The sequence below is a fragment of the Netta rufina genome (genome assembly GCF_964035555.1).
Source record: "Netta rufina genome assembly, chromosome: 4".
NCBI classification, from domain to species: domain Eukaryota; kingdom Metazoa; phylum Chordata; class Aves; order Anseriformes; family Anatidae; genus Netta; species Netta rufina.
The window spans coordinates 16,738,939-16,763,214 of NC_140127.1; the positions used below are offsets into that span (position 1 = coordinate 16,738,939).

Sequence of the window (24,276 nt, forward strand, 5' to 3'; positions counted from 1 at the left end):
TGTATACTATAAAAATGTTTCCATGGATTTTTAGCTGCTGAAACTGAAATCAATAAACTTCAGTTACTGTTGTTGACCGGAACAAGCAAACCTGAACATTTTTCTTTTCTTCACATTACCTCTGACTCTGCGTGCACGTAGTGTTTCCCCGGCATTCTGCCTTGCGTGGTGTGTGCCTTGCTCTGGTGGGGTGCGGGTTTCCGCGTGTTACTTGGGAAGGCTTTTCTGATGGAGAGCTGTGCCTTGGAGTTTGTGCCATGAAATTCTCCTTACATGTTCGAGTAAGTCCCAGGATTAGCAGATTAGCCAATGGGACCATTTTTATATATATATATATATATTTTTTTTTTTTTTTTAAATTTCAAACACATTTGTCAGTAACTGATGATCATATTTTGAAGTAGTTACATAGTAGTCTCCTGCATACCCAAGCCTCATGTTAGATTAGCAGCCTATTATATAGGCTATATATATATTATATTATATATTCTAGAATCGAATGCACTTGAGTGAAAAGTATGTTCTAAATTCTGGATTGCTTTGGAGAATGGAAAATGACTTTTGCTCAGTTGAGAAAACTTTAAAACTGAAAAGGATCATGTTTACTTTAAAACCTTGCTATGTCCAATTCAAAGGAAAAAATACTTGCAATATAACCCAAATGTGTTGTAATCCGTGTAGCCTCTTGTATTACATGAAGTGATTCAACTGAGTTCACATCTGCAGAAGAAAACAAGCAGTTTTCTTTTAAAGAAAACAAAAACTGAACTGCAGGAGGTAATTGGTTAAACACTTGAAGAAAGTGTTGATTGAAATATTAAGCCCTTTGTGGGAGTGAAGTATTCCACAGTTTCAGAGCAACTGCTTTCTTCACATCATTTTATTCATCGGTTTCAGTTCAATATGTAGTTAATTCAAGGCTGGGGAACTGACTGACAGTTGTAAAAATGGCATAATTAGTTTTCCCTTTTTAATTTCTGCGTAGAAGAGATACGAGAGGAAATGACTTTGACTGCTGAAGGTCTCAGTGACCAGAAACAACCAGTTATTTATTAATGATAGATTCTTTGTTTAATGTTTTAAAAGAAAAAATCTTTTATCTACCCTTTTTCTAAGCATTCGATGTTCTTTACAAGCTCATCTGCTTGCTCATTTATTTTGTGGATAACGGTGAATCATTTTTCCTTGCCAGTACCACAAAGGAAGCAGTGGTCCCTTCCAAATCCTACAAGAACTGTGCTTCATGCTTGCCCCTTTTCTCCAGAAGACCCTCTTCATTTGGTGTTGTCATCATACCTGCCCGCCATAGACCTCATTTTATTTATTTTTTATGTCCTTTTCTCCCTTGGGCACTTGCAGGGCTGTGCCAAGGTGCACATTCCTCCTGTTGGGCAGGCAGAGAGAAGTCCCAGTCCAATCTGTGGTGAGTGCAGCAGAGTCCTAGCACGGCCAGCTCTGATTTTCACCCTTCCCCAGAAAGGCAGGGAGGAGGGGAAGGATCCTCCTAGGACCCCCTTTGCTGTTTCTGGCCTCTCTGCAGCATCCATGCTGTCTTTCTTCCTCTGATGAGCCATCGGGGTTCTGTAATGCATCACCAGCACAGCTTAGCTATAGATGCCTTTTTAAGAGGCTGAGGCACACTGACTGTTGGTGCTGTTAGCCGGTGCCGTGTACTCGGAGAAATATCTTCTATCTTAATGCCTTTCTCTTCTCGTTATAGCTGCTATGCCAGCAAGCAGAGAAATTCTAGCTGTTCGAGCTCTTGCCGGGGAGAATACACTCGCCAGTTCACTGGAGACAGCATGTCCCTGCCCCTGCCTCTAGGAATGCTCCATGTGCTCCACCAGGACACGGGCACTGGAGCGCTGAAACACAGGCCCTGGTGTTACCAGGGCTTGCTCCCAGGTTAGAAAAACCCCAGATAAAACACGGACCCATCTCTCCACGAGCAGTCCTTCATCTGAGGGAGAGTCCTTGATGCAAGGTCTGTGACCAACCCGTTATATTAATCTGGCCTGTAGGCCAGCCTTTGGTGAGGTTTGCAGTGCTGGCTCTAGCACAGGAGCTGCTATTGAGCTCTGGGGGGAAAGAGACCTGTTGGGTGCCAGGTGCTGTTCCTCGTGTGGTCAGGATGTGCTAGGCAGTGCGAGGGGGGAGCTGTCTCTGGTGGCAGAAGTCCCGTTTGTCGCTTGGTTCTGTCTCCAGACAATATCGGGCCCTGTGTGTGTCATCACCAGGTTCCTAGGGGTAATATTTGGCTCCTATTCCAACAAAATAAAGCCATGACCACAGATTTCAGTTGGTGTTTCCTTGGTGTTTCCACCTTTATATCTTTATTACCACAGCACTCCTAGGAAAAAAAGGCAGAAGGTATTGTCCTGATCTACCGCATACCTCTGAGGGTCTCCATCCCTCCTCTCTATATTTATATGGCTGTTTCTTTCCTCCTTCTGGCAGTCAGCTGGTGCCTTTCAGCAGTGCCTGGTCTGTCATGCTGGACACGCTGATTTTGGAGGATGCCACTGCAGGCCAGCCAGGAGGGTTTGACGTGTCGGTAACTATTCACTTACTCCAGCTCCCTCTCAAGAGAGAGGGTCGCTGGTCAGGGGAGCCCCAGGGCTCTCTAGTAGCTCAGTGGGAAAGGACTTCACAGCAGCCACCTCCTGACACCCCACACAAAATGAGATCGGCAGGCAGTTTGGGGCTAGAGGTGTCACGTTTCCTTTATCTGAAAATTCCCATTGTTGATTTCTGGCAACTTCATTCTGGCTTTATACCAAGGGGATCTGCACAAAACTCTGAATTTGCAAAACGCTGACTGGGTTTCCGAATTGCCACGAGTGTTTCGGAGGCAGTTGTGCTCTGCATCCAGTCAGCGAAGCTCCATCGTTAGCTCAGAATAATGCTGCTGGAGTTGTCAGCAGCAGCCAGGGCGTTTGGGAGCACCTTGCCCACGTTGGATACTTCAGGGACGGGGCTGGGGAGGGGAGGTGGCTGGTAAAGCCCAGGGAGACTCCGAGCAGTGGATCACCCATTCCCTGGTGCTCAGCGTGCACGTAGGAAGCCCAGGCCCTGGTGAATCAGCCAGAGCTGGGCCAACACAAGTCCTGTTCCCGGCATGAACGGGGGCAGTGCTTGAATCAGCGTTGGCCAAAGCCTTGCTTCTCCAGAATGGGTTTGCTGCCTTTGAACTCCTCCTGGCTCGGCTCAGGCTTGTGCTGTGGCAGGGGCTGGAGACAGCCTTGCTCCCCAGCCCACGCAGCATCCGGAGCCTCTGTCTTCTTCTGTGCCAGGCCTGGCCTCCAGCAGTTCCAGCTGTGGCTTCCTCCTTTCCATTTTCCCAGGGCTCGCTCACTCAAAAGACGAAGCGTGGCTCCTTGTGCATTCATGTAAGTACAGCAAGCTCACCCTGCCCCGTGGTAACAGATGTCTCCTCCTTGGGGTGGCCTGTCCACTCTGGGAGCCCAAGGGCCTGCTGGAAGAAAAGGTTTGTGGGACAGTGTGGCAGCGTTCAGAGCCATGAGAGAGCCCACCCCAATTTTTTGCTTCTTCAGGGTGGAGGTGTCAGTCCATCCCTGACGGCCAACAGCTTTTTAATTTTTGTATCTACAATATCAGGCTTTCCAGATGGTACCTGAGATTGTTTACTTCATGGTGAAATACTGAGACGACTCTTTCTGTTTGGAAATTATCCCAAGAGATAGCAATGTGTTGGAGCTTGCCACCCAACGTGCAAAAGCAGATGTGCAGGTGTTGATCAGAGCAGGCTCGTTCCAGCTTGAGCAGTGCTTGTGGCTTCGCTCAGGAGCGTCTCTAGGTCTGATATCTGCCGAAGAGACGTTCAGAGCCACCCACCTTCACTTCTCCTTTGTGGCCATCCATTTGCTCTTCTGGCTTTGTAGACCAAGGGGAGATGCTGGTTCCCAGGAGGGCCAGGGTCACAAACACAAGGAAACCAGAAGTCCCTGGCTCCAACTGCATGTGGCTCCCCATTGCAGAGTGTCAGTAGGTATGCAAAAGACACCCCAAAAGCTCCCGGTGCTGGTCTGTAACCTTATTTCAGTTGGCAGAGTGTAAGTAGAACAACATTGTCCAGCTTTTGTATGTTGTTATTACACTTCTGTTTCTGACCAAACACAGTTCACAGGTGTTCAGAGTCCAATTCTTACAGTTTGTCATGCTAGAAAATCACAGTCAACCCCCATTATTTTCTGCTCAGGCCATATAAAATACCTATGATTGCTTAAATATGTAGCCTTCCCATCTGAATGGCAAAAAAAAGCCAGTTTCATTCGATAGAACAGTGGCCTGAAGTTGCAAATTAATGTTCATTTAGTGGCTACTGATGAATGAGAAGCTGGGCATCTTTCAGGAAATAGCTGATGGGGAAAGGCAAAACAAAGGGTTTTTAAAATTGATTACTTTAATCAACATGTCCTATTACTTTATTTAAAGCAGAATGTAAATCTGCCTACACTGGATTTGTTGAATCAAACAGGCATCTCTCAATTGTAGACTTTGCAGAGTAAATTACAATTGAACAGAAATTATAATATCTGATTGAGATTGTAACATATAATATTTATCATTTCTACAAATATTTGTTTTGTTGGGAACCAAACTGGTGCCACCATTGCCAAAAGCCAATCCTCCTCATTCATTTTGTGGTCGTATAAATTTTCCTTTCCCTGTTTCTTTAGTGGTATCCCAAATTGTAACTTTTTTTAGCGGTCAACCGATCTTGGGTTGACTTTTCCCGTGCCTGAAGTCCACAGTGCTGATTTAGCAGAACAAAAACTTGAAAGATTTTTTTTTTTTTCCTTTTCTGTTTATTATATCCTTTGCTTCTGCTCTGAAGTTTAGGTCAAGAAGAAACCACTGCTGTGGTTGGGCTGGCTCGTGGGAAGCGGCATCCAAATGGTTCCACTTTGTTGGCCACTCGGGTCCGAGATGGTTCCCACAGAGTGGGCTGGCAGCTTCTGGGTTGTGCAGGAGATGAAATAGCCCAGCCAAGGATGGATTACCCTCTGGAAAGCCTCTCTACCTGTATCTGCATGCTTCTAGATGCTCTGTGCTGGGTGAGCGGTAGTTTAAGGAGAGCTAGGGTGGGTCCAGAGCTTCTGAACGTTCACATTCAAGCTTTACCAAGCCAGACATCAACAGCATGTCGGCTATAAACAGAATGTGAAATAATATTTTGAGTTCTTTCATGAAGTTAAATAAGTGCTCCGTGTTTGTTTATTCACTTCCTTAAAACCCTGGAATCCAGACCTATAAATACAGGCTGACTTCATGTTTACAATGAGGTTTGCTCTCACTTGAATTGATTGGCACGGCTTGTTAAAAAATAGGATGTGGTTAGACCTGCAGGGGAAGGTGAATCTACTCATTATCAACGTGTGAACATTTCCCTGTTGTGAACAAGGGAAAACCAGTGCCAGAGCACCAGCCTCTCTCACTTTCCTAAATCTGCTGAGCCTGTTCACCAGCTGCTACAGAACAACAAGCGGAGAGCCTACAGCCAGGCTTCGGAGATTGAGCTTTGCACAAAGTTATCCACTGTAGGGCAAACTTAATAGCAGGCAGGTGTTCACAGAATCGTTGGGGTTGGAAGGGACCTCCAGAGATCATTGGGTCCAACCCCCTGCCAGAGCAGGTTGCCCAGGTAGGCGTCTAGACGGGCCTTGAATATCTCCAGAGAAGGAGACTTCACAACCTCCCTTGGACGGCCTGTCCCAGTGCTCTGTCACCCTCACCGTGAAGAACGTGTTGGTGTGGAACTTCCTGGGCTCTATTTTGTGGCCATTGGTGACCTTTGGTAAACAGTCAGCATTTCTTAGAAAGAATCATGGCCTGATATTCATCATTCTTTTAATTATTTATTTATTTATTTTAAATTGGGGATTCTTAATGTCATTTCTGCATTAGAGATTTCTAGCTGGAGTTTTGCCCTAATTCTCAGTAGAAGATGATGTAGGTTTACTAATCCAGGCGAGTTTTCTTAACAAATAAAACGACTTTTCAGATTTAACAAATTATCCTTGAATGTGACCTGCATCTGAGCTTAACCAGTTTAGAAATCCTTTACCTCTTTGTTAAGTAATATTATGACTTTATTCATACTGGAAAAATAGGTTTACAAGTTCGTGTTTACAAGTTTAAATCAATGATTTGATTTTTTCTGAAATGTGGAGAACACTGCAAATTTAGTGATATAAGCTTATATTTGAATTCGGTGCCATGGCTTTGAGTGGCTTGGAATGTACTAAAACCTAAAAGTTTCAGGAAAAATGTTAAATATGAAAAGCCATCAGAAACCTGCTCCAGTAAGTATATATACCAGATTTTAAAACCATGACAATGCAGTTTTGATTTAAATCTATTTTAGCTGAATAAAAAGCTTTAATTGTATCCTTCAGTATTAAAGCACATATTTAATGTAGGTGCTTTTAGACAAACATTAATTTTGCCTTGACACACACAAAAAAATGCTTCCCGCTCAAAAGAAAGTGGTTCAAGGAATTTTGATTGGGCAATTTAGGTTGAACTTCTGTAAGTGAAGTTGCTTGCTTAGGCATCACTCCAGCCCAAACTTGTGCACATCTTCAATTTTCTGCAGTCTGCGTAGCCTGTGAGACCTCTACTGACAAGGGTAAAGTAACGAGCATGCAACATCTTTCCCAGATCGGATGTGCATACCTTACTGCTAAATGCGCTTTGTTTGAATTAATTGTACGTTTGGTGTGCTTGCAAAGAGGAGAGATTGTGCTTCTCAGAGCTCACCTGATCATGCCAAAACACCCAGTGGTTGCTGCTCGTGGTAAAAAAATGAGAGCTCGTCTATGCCTGTGCTTGGGGAAAGGGGGGAGAAAAAAAAAAAAAGAGAGAGAGAGAGAGAGAGAGAGAGAGCATTTTGTTGCTTTTAATATGAGCTTCCTTGGATTGGTTTGCCTAACGAGAGCAGCCGTGACGCAGTGTTGTGTTTTATCAGTGCCCACCCCCAGCAGAATTCCTTGCTTAAGAGGAGGCAGATTTCCACCTCCCGCATGCGGCTCTGGACTCACGCGGATGCTTCTCGGTGTTGTCTTGTGGGCTCCCCTGTGCCAGCGAGAGTTTGACCTGAGGACTGCCCGTGTAAGTCGCAGCACTCCTTATACCCTCTGGAAGTTTGCATGCTCAGATGTGGCTGTGCTGAGCGATAGGCTATCTATTTTAGACTTCAGCCTCTATTTGCACTCAGGAAGGCAAGCTGCTGGCAGATCTGAGCTCCTGTTTCTCTTGAAACAACTTTTAGATTCTGGGTGAGTTGTGAAGATGTCTGTGCTTGGCTTTCTTGTATATAAATGTGTTTTTGATAGCCACAAGCACTTGTTTTTATTTTTATTTTTTCTGAATGGATCCTAGAAATCATAAAAAACATTTGCATTTTAGAAGGACTTTGTTCAGTCACTGAAGGATAAAGCTGTACTTTAGTTAGAGAAAAAGATATTTATCAGCAGATGAACAACAAGTACTTGTTGATACTTTACCTAGCTCGCTTTGCTGGTTTGTAGAATTGCTGCTTTAGCATGACTGCTGTCTGTGCTTTTAGTGAAAGTTTTTGGCGGCGTGATTTCCCCCTAAGTATTTTATCTGCATTTTTGACCTTTCAGCGGTGTTAACAGAGGTTGATAGGGACTTGGAAAATGAAGCATCCCCTGCAAGTTTCGGGAGCTGAAGGTGACAGTCGCTCTCTGCAGTGTTAAACTTGATAGGAGCCGCTGGAAAGCTGCGAACTTCAGAGCTGTTTCCATGTCGGGTCTAGTGCCAAGTATGCACAAACACATCACGGCCGTGTTAAAATAGGAACTGATTGATACAAAAACTGCTTCTGCGTATGCGGTAATTAATTTTTTAAAGTAAGTCGAGGGTGCTTTTTGTGTCCTGGAGTATTAAACTTGCATCACGCTTGGCCGTGTGACAAGCCCTGTGCATGTAATTTAGAGCCATATAGGGATGTTCTTCGTCTTGAACCGCTTGAATTGTACCACCTTTCGTATCGCAGATGTAATATTAGTAACTTCAAGCAGATACTTTGTGAACCTTATGGCCCGAGCAGAAACTAGGAAAGATAAGAACTATTTCTGCAAACTGTGCCAGGAGCTCTGCTTATGAACCAGGTCTGATTTCTGTGCAGCGCTGTATTTAGTACCAACAGGCTGCAGTGCCAGAGCTGGTATGAATTTAGGAGATCCCTGTGCCTATATGCATAGGTGGGGAGCCTGGCAAATGGGTTTGCTGTAAAGCACGGCGTACAAAAATTTGGGAGGTGTGGAATAACCTCGCGGAATCTCCGGTGTGGTAAGCATTTGAGACAGACTTTTCAGCCACCGGTAACTGGAAGTGAAGGTCCTGTCGGTGCGAATTAAATGTGGCTGTCGGTAAGGAAATGTCTGCTGCCTTCAGCACTGCAGGGGAGAGGAGATCGTCCTCCCCCATACCTCTTGTCATAATGCGAAGTGGAGTAGTTGTAATAGTTATCTTTAGAAATGCCAAATTAGCTGCTGCCTTTTGATTTTTTGCTCATACTTGGGCAACAACAGCAAAAAAAAAAAACACAAAAAACCAAAAAAACCAATGGTTGAAAATGGAAACTCGCTGAATCCCTGTCCTGTCTGCAGCAGGATGAAGTTTTAAACTCCAGCGTGGGGCTCTTTGGAGAGGTGCAGGGTTGCTTGCAGCAGGACTTCTGTGTGTTTTCATGTTGTGCGTGAATGCAGAGGATTCCTCCCTGGTTTTCAGCAGAGAGAAGAGTAAAGGGCGCTTATCAGGTCTCTGTTTGCTCCCTCTCTGTCACCCCGTTGGATTGCCGGTGGGTAATGCACTTAGATTGCTTCCTCAGACTTTGAACTTAGTCCCGAGCTCTTATTTAATCGTTCGTCACTGTTGTTAGGTGGTTCTTCAGCAGCAAGCTGGCTATGAAATAAGAGCTGACAGCATTATCTTTCCGATTCCACGTCAATTGTTCACTAAAAATCTTGCCTGTGCTTAGAAGTGTGCTGTGAATAGTTTCCGGAATAGCTCCCTTGGTGGATGCCCATATATAAACATGTCCTAAGATGATCTCCTGGTTCCTGGCGCTTTCCTGCGGACTTGCTTGTCGCTTGGGATGAGCCGAGGTGCTCCTCACCTGCTTGCTGCTCTGCTCTCTCCCCCAGGGAAGGAAGGGGTAGCGCCTCGTCTCGGCACAGCCCTGAGAAGATGTGCAGCTAGGAGCAAACTGAAGTCACGGGGGGTGTCTGGATCGTCTGCCAGGGAGACACGGGGACGTGCCTAGAATTGCCAAAAATCAGGTTTTCCTCACCGAGGTGTGAGTTCTCTCAGTTTCCACATCCACTTCCCGAGCCCAAAGCTTCAACCCACAACCCAGCTGAGTACAACACGCCAGTTATCGATCCTAAGAAAACCATGTGAGCTCAAAAGCCCCCCTTTAATGCCGACATAGCTCCCAGTAGGTGCAGCGCTTCCCCCGAGGCCTGGCATCCAGAGGGGGAGCACAGCCGGCCCTGCAGGTGAGGTGGAGGATTTCCTTGCACCTTCACCACATTTGGCACTCGCAGATGCATGTCGATGAGGTGTGAGGCGAATACGACAGGCTACGGACTTGCAGCTCTCATGCAAAGAGCCGGTGATCTGTCAGTCACCCCTGCATGACGTTTTTTTCCCCGTTTCTTTTTCGTCCCAGTGGCAGCATGAAATACCGCAGGCTCGCGGGTGAGATTAGGTGATGAGGGGCATAGCTCAGCGTGCCCGAGCATGCCAGATGTATTTTGGGCTCCAGAAAGAAGCATGCTACAAGATTTAGTCTGTATTTAGTCACTGGCCTACTTTGCAGGATATTTTGCATTTCTGAAAACTTTCACAGCAGAGCAGATGCGTCCTTTTTTTATTTTTTCCCCTGTTTCTTTGAATGTTTAACATCTGCTTAGGGGGAAAGTAGTAACACCTAGCCACTCAAGTGCTGCCCGCCTGCTCGTTCCCAAACGTGCTGATTCCCTTTCCTCTTTTCACTTTGATTTTGGTCGTGTTCAAGACAAGGTGCTGCCGTGTCCTGCCCCTGGTGCAAACGAGTGGAGTCTTTGGCAGAGGGCCTCCTTGGGCCTCCTAGTGCTGAACTGTCACCTTGCATAATGTGACAGGAGCGGTGGCTCCGTGCCGCAGGCATCCTTCCCTCCCTGTACCCCCTGTCAAGGAGGGAGATCGGGCAGCTGCCTCTCCGAGCCCTGTGCCAAGAGCCCTGCCAGCACACTTTGGGAGACTCTTTGGCCTTCGAGAGGAGTTTTAGGAGCTCCTTCTGCCCCCGTGACCACGCCTGCACGCTTCCCGTCTCCGTTTCTTCCCTCAGGGAGGCTGGTAAGGGCAGCCTTGTGGCTTGGCGGCTTCTTCGGGAAGCTGGAGGAGAGAGATGGGTCGGACAAACCCTATCTTGTGAGCTCTGCTGTGGTGGGGAGTGTCACAGCCCCTGTGCCTTCCCTCGTCCAAGGGATCAGGTCACCGCAGCACATCAATAGCTTGGTCAGTAGGTGGAGGAGAGGACATCCCTTCTGGGAGAAAGGGTTTGCTTGCCTCCTGCGGGCCTGAAGGAAACAGGGCTCTCGTAACTGCAGCGTGTGTGGATTTCAGGCAGGTTTGCCCAGTTTCTGGAGAGGAAACTGAGGCACAGAGGGTAACCTGAACAAGTTGCTGTGCAAATCCAAGGGTAAGAAATTTGGTCACGAATCTCCATCACCAAGGAAGGAGCCTGGTCCAACACTATCTCCTGGAGACAACACGACATACATAAATAGAGTTTTTTTAATGAATGAATTTAACAGAGTAAGGCAAAATGCTTCTCTTTCCTCAGGCTTGCACACTCACACTCTTGCAGAGAACTTCAAAGCAATGGTCCCCAGCCCAGGCAGCAGGGAGTCAGTCCTTGTACTGCTGGGCTATTGACATCCTTCCCAATCACCTGAAAACACGGGGCCAAAGTCTGAAACACTCAAGCCACTGCTTCATCAACACCTTATCTTGAGTAATCACATTTTCTGTTGTGGTTACATCTGAAGCAACCTACGTAACAAGGCTCTCACCGTGCACTGAGCTAGGATGGTTGGGAAAGGCTCATGGGGTATGGGGCAGGCATTGGCGTCCAAGTTTTGGCTTCCTTCACAGGCAGGCAAGCACAAACTAGAATTACTTCTTCCAAATATCGTTAGCCTTTCTCTGTCTCTCTCCAGTCCTTTCCCACTCACGGGGCTGAGCACTCATGAATTATACAAGGGCAACAAGTCTTCAAACATGAAAAATGCATCGGGGCTTCGTTTTCTCATGTTATCTCATAGTATAAAAATCCTTACACAAATGTTTTCAGCAGTTAAGACCTTCCAAGATGTTATTTTAGAGTGCAAGTTGTTCAGGGGTTGATGTCTGCTCCATATCTGGAAATGACTGGAGCAACAATTGCTCAGCCTCTTTGGAGTCTGGGGAAAGGAGGGTAATCTTTTATCCTCGACATGTACGTTTGGAGAAAATGTCAGTCCTTGACGTGAGCTTTTGGGTTATCCAGGGAACAATTACTTAATATCAATGCAAGTTTTCCACTTGGTTGTTCTCAAGGATCCAGGAATATGCAAATTCTCTTAATTTTCTGCATTTCATCATTATGTCCAAGGTTTTGGACGTCCTCTTCAGAGACCCTTGTTCCTTCCCACCACAGACCTACACTGCATTGGGGTCATCAAAAGAAATTCCACCTGGTTTGAGCTGTGGGTGATGGGTTTATGTTGAATGAGGCTGAGGAGAGACTGGCATACGTGCTGGGTTTGGTGTTTTTCATCTGATGTCCCCCAGGTCTCCTGAAATGCTTCTTATGATGTTGGGAATTTGCTGCTGGATGTCCCTTTGCCCCCTCGCCACCTCCCAAACAGCACTTTTCTGGAGCCAAACAGAGCGGGTGGGAAGACAGAAGGTGGCACGAGGTAGCTTCGTGGTGGCTGCTAGGGGAAGAGCAGCAGCCCGTGGACGAGGCAGATGCATTTGTGTCAGCCGGGGGTGTTTGGGGCAGCTCTTCCAGCCTCTAGCAGCCTTGGTCGCTCCATTTAGCAGGATCCGGCTCGGGTTCAGTGATGCTTTGTGTCCATGACAGCCTACATAAAGATAAAGAGCTTGGGGGAGACAACTATGTGCAGGATTCATGCCGTCTGGCTGAGCTGAGTCTAGGAAATAGTGTGTTGTTTTTTTTTTTTCCTGACACACTCTTGAAAATGGTATATCTCGTTTCTAACTGCCTCTGTTTCTTAGCAGTGAAAGAGAGGTAGGTGATAGCATCATGGAAAAGGGATTTTTTTTTTTAATTTGTTTTATATAAATATACTTAATGGCTCTTGTCGACCTAGAGATCGAGATATGCACTTTTGTTTGGTCAAGCTTTTATATTTTAAAGGCCTTTTCTCTCTCTGCATTTTTGGTTTAAAGGTCTCTCTCATCTTTCAGATTAAACTAATTAAAGACTAATTAAGACATAGCTCCAGAGGACATTGTAAAAATTAAACCATCAAAAAATATTAGAAGATATGTATAAAAATGGTTTGAGTATAATGTGCCTGTTAGTAGTAATTGGTAACTATCTATAGGAAAGAGCTGAAAGCTTGAACTTTAAGACCCCTTCCAACCCAAAGCATTCTATGATTTAACTTTTTATTCACTTTTTTTCTAGACTTATAACCATGTATGCCTATAGATCTATATATTGTGATCATTGTGCTGTTTCAGTGACTGTGAAGCTGTAAGAGAATTGTATTCTTGCTGCCTGGAATGTAATAACAGCGATATATGAATATTAATGCTCTTCAGAGTGTTTTCTGTAGACAGACATCTAGATAAAATTGTTTTTCAAGGGGGTGCATTGCTGGCTACAGCTGGCAAAACACAACAGCAATGTACAGGGGCTGGGAGTCAGGCTGCATAGTGCAGCCTGTATGTCCTGCATGCTCTATGCTCGCTTGGTGCAAAGAGCCGAAATGAATCTTCCTCTTAGAAAGGGGGCTAATCGCACTGCCTGGTGAATGCGACGCAAACAAAACCCCAACCTGGCTGAATCCTTTCAAAGTGACCAAAACATTTTCTGAGGCAGTGATACTGCAGGAAGTGAGTTGCTTTGGAGGTGACCTAATTTTAACCTTTCTGAATTGCTTTATGATTTAGAACAGTCACGTGCTGAAGGAGGGTACCGTTAGTGGGTTAAAATATCTGTTTACTACTGAAAACACGCACTGAGACGGGCTCCGCCAAGAACTCCTTTTTTTTTTTTTTTAATTCTTCTCTTTCTTTCTTTTGCAGGACAGGTCATCGCTGCTGTACCAGTTTGGGAGCAAAATATGGAATGTGCTTCACTGCTGACCGAGAGCAGGCAAATGAACAGTATTTATAGTAGTGTGAAAATCGGCAGTTAGCAGTTTCTTCACATTCTAACACTACCCAGCACTTTCCAGAGAGAACTCATTGTTTACAAGAAATCTGCTTTCCAAATCCGTTACGGTGCCCTCCAGCCTTGACTATTAACTATTTGCAAAGGGGAAACTGATCTACGCTGTGGGGAAAGATGGCAATGGATGATTACCTGTGGATGGTCATTGTGGGTTTTATCATTGCTTTTATTTTAGCGTTTTCGGTCGGTGCAAATGATGTTGCCAATTCTTTCGGAACTGCTGTGGGATCTGGTGTAGTGACTTTGCGCCAGGCTTGCATTTTGGCTTCAGTTTTTGAAACCACTGGTTCAGTGTTGCTGGGAGCAAAAGTAGGAGAAACGATCCGGAAAGGTATAATCGATGTTAACCTGTACAACGGCTCCGAGCCGCTGCTGATGGCAGGAGAAGTTAGTGCCATGGTTGGTAAGTAATGCTTTCCTGTTCCAAGTAAAATTCACTGTGTGTTTGTCATCCTGCTCACTGTGAATATTTTAATTAACTTTAAATCTTCCCATCTTGTGGACGTGCCTGTCTGGTTTTGTGCAAATACAGGGGCCTGTATTCCCCTTTTAGGCTCCTGTTTTTTTTAAAGCACTTCTAATTAGTTATATTTTCCAGCTGTTCAGCCATTTAACTAATAGAAAAAAAAAATGTTTAATGCAATGTATCATATATATGTATATTCCTAGGGTACTGAAAAAAATAATTTTGGAGGTTTTTATTGTAAATGGAAAATATGTCAGCATACCCTTTTTACGACGGTACAGAAGATCCTGCAGAAATAGCAGTTTGCAATGAATAAGTCCTAAAAGGAATTATTTAAATAGTTTTAAAAAAAATACTGAAATCAAATGTATTTGCTTAAACTGGTTGTCTAACTGAGTGATTGCAATTAATCATGTGCTTAATCCTGGCCCCTGACAAAACTTAAAGGAGAAGTACGGGCAGACAGTCACACATTTAAGGTATTTTTGCTTTGTCTGACTCAAGCCAGCAGCAGTTCTGTGTACCTCCGTGTCCACTCTGTGCACCTTTGTTTGCAGTTAAATTAATCTCGTTTAGAACAAATGGCATATTCTGAGGTAAGTAACATTAAGCCTTGGTATTTCTCCTTTGTTTATGTGCAAGGGGTTTTGTGAGCATTTGGAGAGCTCCCATAAGGATCAATAGCAGACCTGCTTTTAAAGGGCAGGCTGCGGGGAGCAGCAAACGCTCTCCCCAAAGTCCTCAGGCAGAGCCTGTGGGCAAAATCGGTGGGTCCATGCTGCTCGTGGTTACTTTCCCGTTTCTTCATTTCTTTATTTTCTCCATTAATGGATCAAGATGGGCTTTGAGCGCCGGTTTCTGGGCTAGTCTGAGGTGGTTTTGTCTGCGTGAGAGGGAAGAAGCTCTCTCCCCTCTCCCTTCCCCAGCCGAGAGGAGAGGTTGCTGCCGGTACCGCGGCTGCTCCCCGAAGGCTCCTCACGCAGGGCAGGTGGCTCCAAGCAGCATCAGCACCCCTGGGCTCCCCCTGGGCTCCCCTTCCTTGACGTCTCACGGGGCCAGCTGCAGGCTGCTGGTCTGTCCCTTGAGCTGTGGGACGGGTGGTGTGTCTCTGTGCTTCTTGAGATAGCTCCGTCACTTCCAACTGGTGCATGCCTGCAGAAACGTAAGTGCCCTGCCTCTTCTGACCATCACCGCCTCTATAGCACCTGCGATCCCCTGAGGAGGAAGGGTCCTTTCCCTTTCCTGTATCTCCTCACGATGTCCTGAACCCATCAGGGCAAAGTTTTACGTCCCTCATCCCCCCCGTGGAGGCAGCTGGCCAGAAGCTCAAAGAAAACAACTTATTTGCATGTGTATTTACATAAGGCTGTGTGAACTTCATGACCAGTTGCATTCCCTCCTTCCAGTAAGGGCATTAGGAATAAATTCCACATTTTAAATCTCTGAATTAAGCACAAGTTACAAACTGCAGGTTCCGTTTTTTTCCCCTCAAATCCACTGCCAGCTTTTCTCTGGATGTTTTTGTTGTGTTTTCTCTGGGCCTTCCTGTGTGTTTTCTTTTCCTCATTCTCTTTTCCCTCTGCATTTCTCCCCCCGTTTTCTCTCATGCATCGTGATCATGTTTCCATGAGTTAGCTTCTGAATTTTGATGAGGCTTCAGTGAGTCTGGAAGGGACCGCCAGCCGCAGTGTCCTCTTTCCAGATGTTGCTGGAAGATCTTCTGATGCTTGCAGCAAACAGCAGGCGGTGATTTTCAGGGCAAGCACCTCCTGTGAGAGAGAAGGAAGCAGGGAGCATCGGGATGGTCTGGGGATGACATAGCCTGTGCCCACATTTTGCAGCATAGCGTTTTGTAATGAGACCTACCGAACGGTTTATTGGGCGCTGGGAGGTTGGGGACTCTTGCTTTTAAGGTGCTGCTGTGCTGGAGTATTTGTGTCAGGGGCCAGGACAAACTCTAGCGAGCCTTCTGGCTCCTGGGCTGGCTTTGCAGAGCTTGTGAGCATACATTTTACACCACAGATGACTTGAGGCCTGGTGTTGATAGTTCAGGTGCCTGGCTTTGGGTATTTCCAGCCCCAGAGGAAAGTTCTCCTCTGGCTTAATTTATGTATTTTTTTTCTCACTTAAACTTCTTTAGACCGCACCTTGTCTTCCTCAGACCATCTGAGTCCTCCACCACTTTCCCTTCTGTTTGTGTTCTAGATGAAGCTGATTAAGTAAGAAATAGCTCCATGCTCCCTCTTTTCCCCCCAGAAAAAAAAAAAACACCACCACACATTTGCACTTTGTGACTTGGATGCATTTTCCTTCTTTTTTTTTTTAAAAAAGGATTTTTCTGTAATTACCTATTTGTGGCTGACATCTATGTGTTCACTTGGCTCTTTACAGATGCTACCACGTGTTTTCCCTTTCACCTCACTTCCACTTGCTGGTCTCTTAAGTTCATGTCAAAGGTTTCCAAGTGTGCTTATTTTTATTTTAGCGTAGGGGAAGAGAGGCCAAAAAATTAAAGAGCAGGTGCTCCTTGTTTGATCTAGAATTTCCGATAGCGATAGGAGTACCAGTTGTTTTGGGACAGTGCCCCAGGAGAGGGCAGTTTTACAAACTGGTTGATTTCCAAACCTAGCTGCATACGATGCCAGCAAGTTGGTCTGGCGAGGCTGAGCAGTTTGGTATTTGTAAGGGGGAAAGCTGACCTTACAACAGCTTATCTGAAGTGACAAAGCAGCCTCTGAATCTTTTTTATAGGTATACCTAGCATTCTTCTCTTCATTTCTCTTTATCTTCCCATCTGTCTTCACCAGCCTCTCTTGCCAGTGCTGCTCCCTTGCCATGCCTCCCCTGCGGTATTGCTCAGTTCCTTGCACAAGGGACATTGGGCAGGCTCAGGAGGCATCAGGAACTGGCTCCTTGTTCTCTCTCTTCTTGATGCCTGTGTTGTGGAGCTGTAAAACTTCACTGCAGCTCTTTTTCAGTGCTTTTGTACCCTGGTATGTAACCAGGCTCCGTTTCAAGAGCTTCAAGCCATCCTCTCCTGGTAGGGCTGAGGATGGAGGCTGGGATTTGAGTGAGAGCGTGTGTTCAGTGGCCTGGCTTTGTCACCCATGTCTGCTGCAAGTCTGTTGGCACTGGTGGCACGAGCCTGAAATTACAGGATCTTTCACTGCAGCTTGATTGCACACAAAGATTTCCTCTCAAGACCATGAAGTCTCAAGATCAAGAAGAGATAGTAAGAGTCCTCTACTATTGGGCGAGATCAACAGAAAACCCGAGTCTCCACCAAAATGATTTTCATCTCCTCACACGAGAGGAGCAGGGAACTTGAGTCCTTCTAGGACATTCAGTGCTTCAGTGTGAAACTGGGTTGAGGCATGGAGCTGGGTGTCCAGCAGCCGTCTGTCTGACCCAACGACTGAAAATACAAGGCCTGCTCTGTGGTGCTAGGGTTCTTTTTTTTTCCACAGCCTGAGTTGTCCGGTGCTGCAAATGAAGGTGGTGAGAGCATCCTCTCACCCTCCTCAGTCTGTTTGTCCTGCAGAGGACTCTGGACAGTGGCCGTGTACCACTGAGAAGAGGCGCAAATACTCCCTGGGCCGGGATTTGAGCCCTTTCCTGGTAGCATCTGAATTCAGGAGCATGGGCAGTGTGTCGGTGAAACTGTGACACTTCTCCTGACACTGATCTCTTGGAGGCTTCCAGGTTCATCTCCCAGGAATGAGGTTTTCTAAGCTTAATGAGCTTTCTAAGCTTGAAACCAGGAGCTGTTTGCATATTCAGTCTGATGGGCTAAGTAGGGAAAAATAGTGAAAGCCTTCAAAAAAGAGCAGACCCGTTGTGCAGCGTTAAGTGCTTTAGTAATAAAAAAAATTGCAAAGGAGATGGAGTGTTCAAAGCTGCTATTAGACTGTCACAGTGTCTGTTTTTAGAGACGGAGCAGGAACAAAACTCTCTTTGGGAGATCTCCATTGTGCATGTGGAGCGTAGGCAGCGCTCGTAAAAGAACGTGGGTACATGGCTAAGAATTTTCTGTGTGATACTACTGTTAGTATTGTTGTTTACAGCTGGTGTTTTTTTCCCCCCTCCTGCACTTTCTAGGTTCTGCTGTTTGGCAGCTGATCGCATCTTTCTTGAAACTCCCAATATCGGGGACCCATTGCATCGTAGGTGCTACAATTGGCTTTTCCCTCGTCGCAATTGGCACACAGGGAGTCCAGTGGATGCAGCTTGTCAAGATTGGTAATTGCCATTTCCTTTAATGCGGCAGGGTTTGTCAAACAGCGTGCACTGACTGCAGAAGCTTTCTCAGAAATGTGCCCTGTGCTGGTAGCACTCCCTTCTTAAGTTATTTTCTACCTAAGGGCTGCAGCGCTTGCATTTTAGCCACGAAAGGGGTAAAACACGAGTTGTGCTTCCCCAGCAGTAAGTTGAAGAGGAGACATGGTGCCTCCCAGACGTGCTTCAAGGTGACACTCCTCTTGCAATTCTTTTTGTGGCAGCTCATACCACCTCACTCTCACTCTGAGCGATGCTAGCCATCATGTGAGTGCCCACCGTCATGTTTCTCCACCCACCAGCACCAGGGAGGCGAATGCTGGGCGCGCAGCACATGCTTAAATCACAGCCTCCCACGGTCAGCATCGCCAAGCGGGAATGTGAGGGAGGTTTCTGTATTGTTTTGTAAGCCTTGTAACCCAAGACGCAGCCTAAACCCTGCATTAAAAGCACTTGGGGTTGAAGGCATGGAAATAGAGTTGAGCTTTAGAGAAGCTAGAGTAAGGCGTTTTTTTCTTTTAAATCTGTCAAAAGTAAAATAAAGTTTGTAGCAAGCCTGAGATGACAGCAGAATCAATCTGTTAACTGTGTCACAAACAATAAATCACTCTGGGTAAGATTTCCAGAGCGCTGCCCTAATCCCGTTTTATTGAAATCAGTGGGAGTTTTGCCACCCACTTCAGTTAAATCAGTCCTGAACACTTGCAAATCTTGCCCGCAAAAAAATTTATGCACATTGTTCACTGCAGTGGATGCTTCTGTGGCATTTTGGAAATCAAGACTTTTACCCTGTGAGCAGCACGGCATCCTGCTGCTCACAGGGTAAAATTATTCCCACTTGCTTGCACCACTCAGAGTCATGGTGATTAGGAAATGACAGGGGTTCTCTTGGCCCGCTTTGCATCAGCCAGGAAGAAATTTTCCTGATTAATTTGATAACTAAACTTGCACAATTATCTGGAAATGTTTTGGCTGACGTTTCTAATAGTGCCAAGCATTACTTTAGCTTTCATGAGTGTCAGTGGTAATTGAGCTGCACCAGTTATAAGTAAATATCTGGAATATTCTTTCCAGATGTGCAGTACAAGAACCATTCTGAACACATTGCTCACTGACCACTAGCTGCTTAACTATTATGCAAGTATGTTATATATTTCACGTTCTTTTCTTTCTTTTTTTTTTTTTTTTTCAACACAGTTGCCTCTTGGTTTATTTCCCCACTGCTGTCTGGCTTGATGTCTGGAATACTCTTTGTGCTGATTAGATTCTTCATTTTAAAGAAGGTAAATGAATCTCACCATTCTAATGAACGCTTGTTACGAAGACTGTGTTCTAGCCTGTCATTTGAGTGCTGGCATTTCCACAGGGTTGAAAGTCTGTGGCTTGCTTTTTGGATAGGAGACCTGTCATTTTTTGTCTAGCTGTTGGAACTGTATTTGCTTTAAAAGCTCAGAGTAAGTAACAAAACACATATTTGAGGTTTAGAAAGTGCTATGCAAGTGCATCAGAAGCTAATTGATACTGTAGATTATGTTTCATTGAAAGATGATACATTGAGATGCTGGTTTATTAGCACAAAGTTCTTGGCCTTGACTTAGCCTCATGATAGCAATTCAAACTGTTATTTAAAAAGAATACTCCTCACTGGGAGATACTCTCATTAATATTTCACAGAAATTCTAAGCTTTGGTTTTCTAGTGCATGAGATATTAGAAGACAGGCATCTGTGTATTCCTAGATTCTCAAGAAATTTAAATTAACGGGTTTTAGTGACCTCAGTCAGAAGTGGCAACTTTGAGGTAGCATCAGTCTGTCTGTCTCCAGTGTAGATGATGATTTGCTTGCCACCCTGCAAGGGCTGGAAATCAGAGTACTTTTATTTGCTCTTTCTATTTCTCTCGCACCATTCAGCGTGCTAAAATGGGGGGTACGACACATGACAAGGACCTAAAATAAGGGACACTATGTTAGTGGTTATACAGGGAACTTAAATAGATGAGGAATTAATTCTTTTGCTATAAATAACACCACCTGTAACCCCAGCTTCATCGTTCTTTAGTTCTGATGTAAATAAATGTCAGTGATAGAAGCAGATGATAAGTCTGAACGGACACAGCTTTGAATTTAAAATGACTCAAGCTGCATGAAGGACGAGATATTCTAGGGAAAAAAGTTCCTCTATTACATTCAAAACCTAACAGCTTAGGAAATTAATTATCAGAATCACACAAATGTGCCCTTGTACGCATGCCCCTGCATAGGGTGGCGTGAGGCCACTGCACCCTACTCTCCACTGCCTTTTGTTGCTCGTGGCAGCAAGAAACAAAACCTGACTAACCAGCCCTTGGTTTCGCCAGGCTCTTCCCAACCACACGGAGCCTGTCAAAGGGCCAAAGCTCTCTCTTCACAAAGGCTTTTTCCACGCTTTGCATGGTGCATTTCCGCTGCGCCGTCAGCTTGTGAGCAGCAGAGGCACGAGGCCATGGTGGCCGCCTGCCTCCTGTGCCCACCTCTGAGCTCTGCGCCGGACAGCAAGGCACAGCCATGTGCTAGCTTCAGGTAAAATGCTCGATGTGGCAACCAGAACAGCCCCCTGCGAAGGAAAACACTCAGAGGAAGAAGCTTTCCTCCCCCAGGTGTGAGAATTAAAGCCAGCAGGTCTGCAGCAGACTTGAAGCTATAACCCATGGTGCCCATGACCAGTGTTGAGCTTCCCCAGACTGCTGGCGCTGGCCAAGACCAGCGTTGGGGGTTCAGGTGTAACCACACGGGTCAACATCCTTCTCTCAGCATTGTTCTGAAGGTTTCACCTGCCTGGCACTGGCTTGGGAGCACGTGTTTTCCTCACGTTGGCTCATGCTGACACTAATCTGGTGGAAAACCCAGCTAATGTTTCCCTTTTTTTCCTGATTTCTCTGCAGGAAGACCCCGTGCCCAATGGTCTCCGCGCACTTCCAGTGTTCTATGCTGCTACCATCGCTATTAATGTGTTTTCCATCATGTACACAGGGGCACCAGGTGAGTGAGCTGTCTGCCGTGGGAGGCCTAGCAGGGAGGCTTCCTGCAGCCACGGTGTCGTGTTAGTTTTGTGTAATGATGCTCCACCGGCGTGCTGTCACATAGCTGTGAGTGCTGCACAGCTCTTTTCTTTGTTAGGAGTTAATGAGGGCAAGAGTAAGCCATTTATTTGCATGTGCTTCCATTCATGCATGAGTTTTTGTTACTCCCTCTTGGTCACTCTGTTTAGGGGGGCAAGGCACAGCTAGGAAAAAATTCCTCTTTAGAGGAAAAGGGAAATACTGAGCTCCCAGTTTGGCTTCATGTATCTGAATTTAAATAGCTGCATTTTTGCTCTCAATGGTATTGCAGATACATACAGAAAGGAGGGAAGGTACAGAGCGGTCAGCGAGGCTGTATGCACTACATCTAATGCTGTAACTCCACTGAAATCAACAGAGTCACTGTTCTGGCAAATCTGGCACAGCTCCTATTAACTAAATTTACTTCTTTATTTCCCTTCAATGATAAGAAGCCCCAAGCTTGTTTCTACATTTAATGCATCTTCTCTCTTGGGTGCTGTGTTTTTTCATTGCGACTAAGTAGAAGGAAATGATGCATCATTTTTGTGACTCTAACTTTATTTGTATTTATATTTTTGCACATTTGTATATTTTTATGTGCATTTATATACTTATACTTCCATTTATATATTTATATTTGTGTGTTTTACTTTATTTAAGCAGCATGTGTTTAAACATACACTTGCAGTAAGAGAGTTCAGAAAAATAAAAGATGTTCAATGCTCTCAACTACCTTATTGAAGAGTCTGGTCATTTAATGTTATCTTTAGATGAGATTATTGCCCAGAGCCATGAACGATCATGCAAGTGAAGGGAGACTCCTGAATTAAAAAATAGGTTTAGAAAGAGACCTTTTTTGAATAGAAATCCATTTTCTCTAAAACCTGACAAACTAAATAAATGCATTCTGTGGACTCTGCTTGATAGCATTACATCACTGAAATGAATGAAGAGCTTGCAAAGATCCCTCTTTAAAGGAAGCATAACTCAGCTGTGATTTTTTCTTAAGTCAATATCCTCATTGGTTAGGTATCCAAGATGTTTCACAGTAAATCAGCTGTATAACCAACATTTCCTGACTAATTGTACTGCAGAAGTAGGTCAGGCAGTCTGCAGTGACTCATTAAGCAAAATAAAAGAAATAAGAATCTTAATGTCCCTTTTGTTTCAGCTTAGCAGTCTCTAAAGAGCGTGAATGAGAAGGTGGGTCTCTGATACACAGGAAATATATGTTTACAATATATGTTTACCTTCCAAGGCTTCTGTTCAGGCAACGTTTACAAACAAGTATGAATCAACCACATGGATTTCAAGATAGGCACACACAAGCAGGTCTGAAAAGTCAGAGTCCAAACTCTTTCTTCATCTAGGGACTGATCACACTATTTAATTGAACAAGAGCAAGGAAATGTGCTGGGTGAACAGAAGACAGGCAATGCTTAGAGGAGCACAAGTTGCATGGTTGTGCATAGCAGGGCTGAAACCTCAGCTCTGAAGTGCTACATTAAGCTATTATCATAAGCAGATAATGGCTCAGATTAAGCTAAGCAGCAGGATTTATTGACCAGAGCAAAGGTCGGGAAAATACTTACCCTAATGGGCAACGCAGTTTAACATGCATTAGTATATACAGTCCTGACAAACTTGTTTTAGCAGCCCTGGTGTGGATGTTTTGGAAATGAGGTTACAGTGGGGTCACAGAGACCTGGAGGCCTGGGCCTTTTGACTACTTGCTGTTTCTAACATATATGTTAAAAATGAGCAGCTCATTCATGTTGGGTTTGAGTAGACGGTGAACATGGTCTTCTGCGTGACTGCTTTTCCATTGCTTGAGATAACTAAGTGATGCTAATTCACAGTTTGTTTGGGTTTTATTTGTGTCTTCACAGTACTAGGACTGATATTGCCAATGTGGGCCATTGCTCTGATATCAATCGGCGTATCCTTAGTATTTGCTGTCTTAGTTTGGATTTTTGTGTGTCCCTGGATGAAGAGAAAAATAGAAAGTAAGTAGCTGTGTGATGAAACGCGGGTGATGTCGAATGGTGGAACATTTCATTTTGGAACTGAAGTGCCCTTGAGAGGTCATCTAATTCAGTCCCCACCCACAGGCAGGGTGTGCTGAAGCTGTTCCTCATGTGTTTGTGTAACCTGCTCCTAAAAACCTGCAGTGGAAGAAATTCAAAACCTCTTTAGGCAATCCATTGCAGTGCTTACATCTTCCACAGTCTTGCAGAAACAGGAAAATAAATCCTGGAATATAATCTGTTTTATATTTTGTTAAAGAAATGTTGAACAGAGAAACCTGGCAGAACGATTATCTTCAAGTGACTTCTTAAACTTTACAGTAAGCTGAACTGATTGCAGCTTTTAGCCTAGCAGTGTTTTGCTTGTTTGCTTTGCTATTTTCAGCAAACACGGGGTTAAAAACGCAGAGAAAATTTTCAGATTTAATTAATAAATGAGTAGCTTGGTGTTTTACTTCAGGCACCTATGTCGGTGAAGTTATAGGATGCTCTAGCATTTTCTCAGATGAATTTAGTGAAGTTAAGTGTTATAAATAAATAAAAAACGTGTATGAAACAAAGCCAAGCTATTGTATCCACATGGATCTACGCCACTGATGCAAACACTGGAAACATAAGCAGTGAGACAGAGAGGTTGGGTTTAAAATTACAGTCCTGTTGTTTCCTTAGGCCGGTTAAAGAAAGATGCTGCACTGTCAAGGATATCAGATGAAAGTCTTGATAAAATTCAAGATGAAGAAACACCAGTCTTTAAAGAGCTTCCTGGTGCCAAAACATCTGATGAGAGCTCAATTCCCCTTACTGGCTCAGCAACAGAAGCTGCCGGGGCATCAGATACTATTGCGAATGGAAACCATCCACGTGTACCATATGGTAAGAAACTAAGACAACACAGAGGGTTTATCTTCCCCTTGTTTTGAT

General features: G+C 44.9%; 1 protein-coding gene across 5 annotated transcripts in view; it reads left to right on the forward strand.

Annotated features, from left to right (window-relative positions):
* The window catches only part of SLC20A2 (solute carrier family 20 member 2), a 55,577-nt gene that overhangs the window by 11,096 nt on the left and 20,205 nt on the right, over positions 1-24,276 (forward strand). For 2 of the 5 annotated variants that reach the window (XM_084285781.1, XM_084285785.1), the window contains exons 1-7: positions 7,027-7,134; positions 13,360-13,910; positions 18,072-18,212; positions 19,446-19,531; positions 21,170-21,266; positions 23,218-23,334; positions 24,025-24,228. In XM_084285781.1, the coding sequence (XP_084141907.1) occupies positions 13,622-13,910; positions 18,072-18,212; positions 19,446-19,531; positions 21,170-21,266; positions 23,218-23,334; positions 24,025-24,228 (934 nt within the window). In that variant the 5' untranslated portion in view covers positions 7,027-7,134; positions 13,360-13,621. Of the gene's footprint in view, positions 1-7,026; positions 7,135-7,166; positions 7,302-7,879; positions 7,899-13,359; positions 13,911-18,071; positions 18,213-19,445; positions 19,532-21,169; positions 21,267-23,217; positions 23,335-24,024; positions 24,229-24,276 lie in introns of those variants that run through there. The other 3 variants (XM_084285782.1, XM_084285784.1, XM_084285783.1) reach the window with 3 other exon arrangements.